The following is a 5842-nucleotide window of genomic DNA, read 5'->3' as shown; positions in this document are numbered from 1 at the left end:
GGGCTGATTAGCTGGCTGGTCTATACCACTTGGCCATTGGTTAGGTGAGCAAGTAGTCTGCATGGCCTGCACATAGTCAGAAACGGGCTTCTCCTGTCTTCTGGACTTCGGCTGGGTTTTGACTGGCCTTGATTGGGCTTCTTCCTTTTAGGCTGCTCTTTGGGCCAACTTCCCTTGAGCCCAAAGTTTAAGTTTTGATCCAAACAGTGCCCCCTTCAATTGATATTTAGCTTGGAATTCCAAGCGCCAATATTAATTGAAAAGCTGCATGCGTCTGCACCCTTGCTCTTGGAACTTGTATCTTCTGGTGGAGATTAACGCCACCCGAAGTCTCTCGATCTTCCCACGACCTTTGAACTACCTTCTGACATTCCTATAAATTCTGGTTCTCCCCACAAATCATCTTCGATCTCATCTTTAATCCGCCCCAGGTGTTTCTGCTTCCTTAGTTTTCTTCCAAAACTGTGAAATGAGTTCTTCAGAGTTTAAGTGGGGTTTCTTAAAACTCCCTTTTCGTGAGAAAAAGAGTTCTTATCAGATAACTACTATTCTAACACCTTTGGTCAAACACCCCGCTATCTCCAACACCCTTGGTCAGGCGGTTTCCTCACGAAGGCTTGCCTTCCTGCTTGTTGTCGTGATAAATCAGGCTTCACCATCACACGTGGTGGTAACTCTGCCTGAGGATCCCCTACCAGGCGCGTCTTGGCCGCACAACCTGATCACCTGATCGGGTCCTATCCAGGAAGACATCGGAAAACCAACTGAAAATAACATTGTATCCAGAAGGAATCAAATGTAGTACTTCGGCCTTGGATCTGTTTGTAAATATCACCAATTTGTCGAAATGAAATAAACATTATCTTAGCAACTTTTTGTTTTTCTGTCTTCTTTTGAATGGTTGGTGATCATACACTGCACCTTGATATCCTGAAGTCTGCTTTACCTTGCATCCTCTTCAATGTAACAATCTCTAACATCCCATAATGTAAGACAATATTTTTTCAAGAATTTAACATTAATGGGATGTTTCTACCCCTTCCCTTCAAGGTCTGCCAAGTAGTATCCTCCCTTGTCCAATACTTGACTAACAATGAAATGACCTTCCCATGTCGGGCTCCACTTTCCAAAGCCCCTAAGCTGAGCTCCTGGAGGGAGGACTGTCTTCCATACTAAATCTCTCTCCTTGAAAGACTTCATCTTCACCTTTTTATTATAAGCTTGGGCAACAGCTTTCTTTCCTTCTTGAATCTAATTCAAGGCTTCAATTGGAGCTACGTCTAAGTCTTCAATTCCTTGACACATGGCTTCGACGTACTCTTCACTGTGTAACCCGAACTGATTTTGAATTCTGACAGAACTTACATTGATCTCCATGGGAAACACTGCATCTTGCCCGAAGGTTAAAGCATAAGGAGTTGTGCCTGTTCCTGCCCTCTTGGAAGTTCTGTATGCCTACAAAGTGTTTCCCAGCTTTTCATGCCACTTCTCCGGACTGTCCATCACCATTCTTTTGATAATGTTTACCAAAATCTTGTTGCTGGATTCTGCTTGGCCATTTGATTGTGGGTAGTAAAGACTGGATTGGATCATCTTTATTTTGTATTTGTTTGCAAACTCCTCAACTTCTTTTGAAATAAAAGATGGCCCATGATCCGTTACTATAGTTTCGGGCACTCCAAACCTATACAGAATCTTGGTCTCAATGAAATTCTTGACTGTGGCTGAGGTTATGGACTTCACTGCCCGATGAAGTCAATCGCCCAACCTCGGAAGGGCCAAGGCTTAACCACTAGATTCAAAGGTACTGAGGGCACATGTTGGAGAGGTCCGTGCCTTTGACACTCTTCACAGCCTCGGGCATAGGATTTGCAATCCTTTTCCATGTCGGGCCAGAAATATCCATACCTTCTGAGCAACCACCTCATCTTTGTTCCGGCCTGATGTGCTCCACATACTCCCTCATGTACTTCAGCCATTACTCTCATAGACTTTTCTTGGCTTAAGCATTTCAGTAGTAACTCGTCTGGAGTCTTTCTTAGCAGGTCTTTTGCCCATAAGACATACTTGGTTGCTTGCCGTCTATTCCTCTTGCTTGTGGGCGAAGAAGGATCTTTCAAATGATGGATGATAGGTGACCTCCAATCTTTTACCTTGGTCTCTAGAACCATTATATCCAGACCGAATCCCCTTTCTAGGATAGAAGGAAGGTTTCTCCTTTGAATCTCAACATCCAACTCATATCTTCTCTCCTGTACTGGTATGCCTGAGGCCAATTGCGCCATCTCATTGGCTGCTAGGTTGGCTCCCCTGGGAACATGACTCATCGATATCTCAGAATCCCAATAACTCAGCAATTGCATGGCCGCCAAATAATATCCGGCCATGGTGATATGTTTACACTTGAACTCCCTATTTAGCTGGTTTATTACCAATTCTGAATCACCAAACACCTCAACTTCCATTGCCCCCAGATCCATCAAGATTTCCAAACCAATTATTAAGGCCTCATACTCTGCCCGATTGTTGGTATTACCTTAATAATCCAAGAGAAATGAGTAATAATGATAAATCCCTTGAGGGTTGATAATCACAATCCCAGCTCCTGAAGCCTTCTGAGTATAAGAACCATCGAAATACAGCTTCCAATGAGTAATCCATAAACCAGCCACTCTTCTTATCTCCTGCTGGATCCACTCCTCTTTGCCCGAGATCCCTTTGCCTGGCGGGATCCAAACATTAGTAACTTCCAGGGTTCCTGGTATATTGATTATCTCATCTCGAGATTCTTGATGCTCTGCCAAAAAGTCAGCAATTGCTTAGCCTTTTACTGCCCTTTGGGGGACATACTGGAAGCTGAATTCTGATAATGCTATAATCCACTTCCCAATCCTTCCTGTTAACATTGGCTTTGACAACATGTACTTTATCACATCTGTCTTGGTGATGATGTGTACGTGACAAGGTAACATGTAATGCCTCAGCTTATTGGCAGTAAAATACAGAGTTAAGCACAATCTATCTACTAGGGAAAACCTTGTTTCTACCTCGGTCAAAATTCTACTGAGGTAGTACACTGCCTGCTCTTTCCTGCCTTCATTATTCTAAGCTAGCAAACTCCCAATTGATTTATCTGAAGCGCAGATATATAGCTTTAAGGGTTTTCCCCTCTGAGATGGTACCAATACTGGCGGAGAAGTCAAATAAGCTTTGATACCATCGAAGGCTTCTTGGTGCGATGGTCCCCACTCGAAATTCTCCTTATCCTTCAGTCTTAATAAAGGAGTCAGCGGCTGGATCTTGCCTGCTAGGTTGGCAATGAATCTTCTTAAAATGGGTACAATGTTGGCTAACCACTCCACATATTTGGCTGGCCTGATAAATCCGGTTTTTACGAGCCTCTCAATCTCTTCTTTGACCTTCTCTTCTATCTTCTTCGACATCCTTCGTGGTGCTTGCTTAACCGGCTTATATCCTTCCTTGATGGGCATTCTATGTTCCACCAAGGTTGCATCTAAACCCGGCATCTCAGTGTAATGCCAAGCAAAACAATCTCTGAATTCTTGCAAGAAACAGATCATTTGTGCCCGATCCTCTTTCTCCAATAAACCACTGATTTGTATTGGTCTTGGGTCCTCCTTTGTTCCTAGCTCAATAACTTCCAAAGGATCTTGGAACTCCGGTGGTGGCTTATCAGGTTCTGCACACAAAAATTCGACTAGCTCCAGGCTCTCGGGCAAGTCATCTGGCTCATCTAGGTCATATATACACTCGGCCATTTGAATGGCCCTTTCCAATTCTTCTTGACAAGATTCCTCGTTGTTTTCATCCTGGCTGGTTGAAGCTCTCACCTGCCATTCCTGCTCTTCTCTGTCTAAGAGCTCATTTTCTTGTCTTCTCCCTTTCCCATACACCAACAATCGTTTAATCAGGGATCTGACTGCCATTACCTGATCTTTCCTTTTTTGTTCTATCATTGATAGTGTAGGGGTGTTGGGATGATATAAGGTCTGTCCCACTCCTCTTTAGTAAGGAGAATCCCTTGTTCTAGGAGCTTTTGGGCCGTCACCTTGGTAGGGAAGCCGTTCTCATCTGCTCCCAAACACTTCAAGATTCCTACATTGGGATTGTAGAAACTTGCTTCCGCTATATTGGTTGTGGGAAGAAATGGCCGTGATTCGGCCTCTACCATCTCCCAAAAGCCTGGTCCTTCCGCGCTTGCCCTATGATACACAGCCACTTGTTTATATGAAAGTTGCTAGGCTCTGGCAGTTCCTCTTTTTTGCTCCCAATCTGGTCCATGAACTCATCCAACCATGCCATAGCATCTGGTGGAAGCAGTGGTTCTGGTGCCCCTTCTAATTGATTCACACCTGGACATGGTGTTTGTTTTGGAACTTCCCCGAATGGATCCTCTAATGAGAGAGAACGTTGTTTTTTCTCAGGGGAGACAGTTCCAAAGCAAATAGGCTGCTCTGCCTTCCATCCGGGAGTTGGCACCATAACCATATCTTCTTGAGCTCTTCTCAAGATTCTATATTTCCCAGGGTGTAGGCTTTGTGGCACATGATTTCCTTCGCCTTCAATCTTGCTGTTAGCCTTTTCCACCTCCTTCTTACTTCTCTAGCGGAGCTGACTGCTCCCCCCAGACGACGTTTTCTCTAACTTTTGATTTTTGGAAGCTTCCGACGTCGCTGGGGTTTTCAAGGAATTCATGTAGGCTTTATGTTGCCTCTGAACCCTTCTGACCATGGAGGCTTCCATTTGCTTAACGGGCTGTCCATTCTTCCCGACCACATACCATTTTCGCCTGAGGCAGGCAGGATTATCTTTTGTGATAGGGTTTGTTATCCTGTCATTCCTCCTGACCTCTCTTCCCATATGGCCATACTGAGAGTGCCCTACACTTCTCTCTTTTGGCTTCTTGGCATCTTTATCCTCTGATTCCTCAGAAACTTCATGGTTACGAAATATTTCTGATAAAGCCCTTGGTTGGGAATCGCCTCCTAGCCGCTGAAAGACACTTCGGGAGGTATCCCTTCCTGCAGTCCGCCGAGTCTTCTCTTGTGCCTCTTTTCTCTTTTGTTCTTCATTCCTTCTGATCAGTTCATGATCTATGAAGGCTCATGTGGGCGGTATTTCGAGTTCACACTCGCATTGGCACTTACTGCACAGCACCCTTCCTTTGAATATGGCGGCTCTTGGACATTCAGGCAAGTTAACCACCCCTTTTATGGGTTTGTCAACCAGCCATCTTTCTTCTTCTCTTGTGAGCTTCTCTTTCCCCTTCTCCGCCCAGGCCATACTGATCATATTTATAGGGGCCTCTGAGAAGGGATCCGTATGTTTATCCGTCACCGCAGCTTCTTCTAGTTGATTGGTTTTAAGCCCCCTCTTCTCCCTATCATTTTTCTCCCCAAGATGAGGTAAAGACATAGGAATAGGTGGTCTTAGAACCGGGTCATCTTCTTTTCTGGAGCCTGCTGAGGTGTTCTCTAGTCTTTGTAGTATGTGCAACAAAGCAGTTTGGAAATCTTCTGATTCTTTTGACATATTGCTTTGATCAAACGTCCCACCGAGCGTGCCAAAACTATGTTCGTGTCCTTGATTCTGACTTCTCTTTCTCCTTTTATAAACACCTTGGCTTGGCCTCTTGTAGCAATAATCTTGCCCGAATGTAGTTTGAAGGATAGTGACTCATCAGCTATTTACTTGTACTGCCATTTAAAAGTACTTTTTGGGCTGATTAGCTGGCTGGTCTATACCACTTGGCCATTGGGTAGGTGAGCAAGTAGTCTGGATGGCTTGCACCTAGTCCGAAACGGGCTTCTCCTGTCTTCTG

The 5842-nt window shown here is 44.6% G+C and overlaps 1 protein-coding gene across 1 annotated transcript; it reads right to left on the bottom strand.

The window, feature by feature from the left end:
- Positions 1 to 691: 691 nt before the first annotated feature.
- LOC103444085 (uncharacterized) lies at positions 692 to 3947 on the bottom strand. Its single transcript, XM_008382997.2, has 4 exons — positions 3119 to 3947; positions 2630 to 2797; positions 1909 to 2536; positions 692 to 764 (listed from the first exon to the last, which is right to left on the bottom strand). The coding sequence occupies exons 1-4, from the start codon at positions 3945 to 3947 to the stop codon at positions 692 to 694; spliced, it is 1698 nt and encodes a 565-aa protein (XP_008381219.2).
- Positions 3948 to 5842: the final 1895 nt, after the last annotated feature.

This window comes from Malus domestica, chromosome 04, assembly GCF_042453785.1.
Source record: "Malus domestica chromosome 04, GDT2T_hap1".
Lineage (NCBI taxonomy): Eukaryota > Viridiplantae > Streptophyta > Magnoliopsida > Rosales > Rosaceae > Malus > Malus domestica.
Note: the sequence above shows the minus strand (reverse complement) of the source record. Positions and strands in the feature narration are given on the sequence as shown.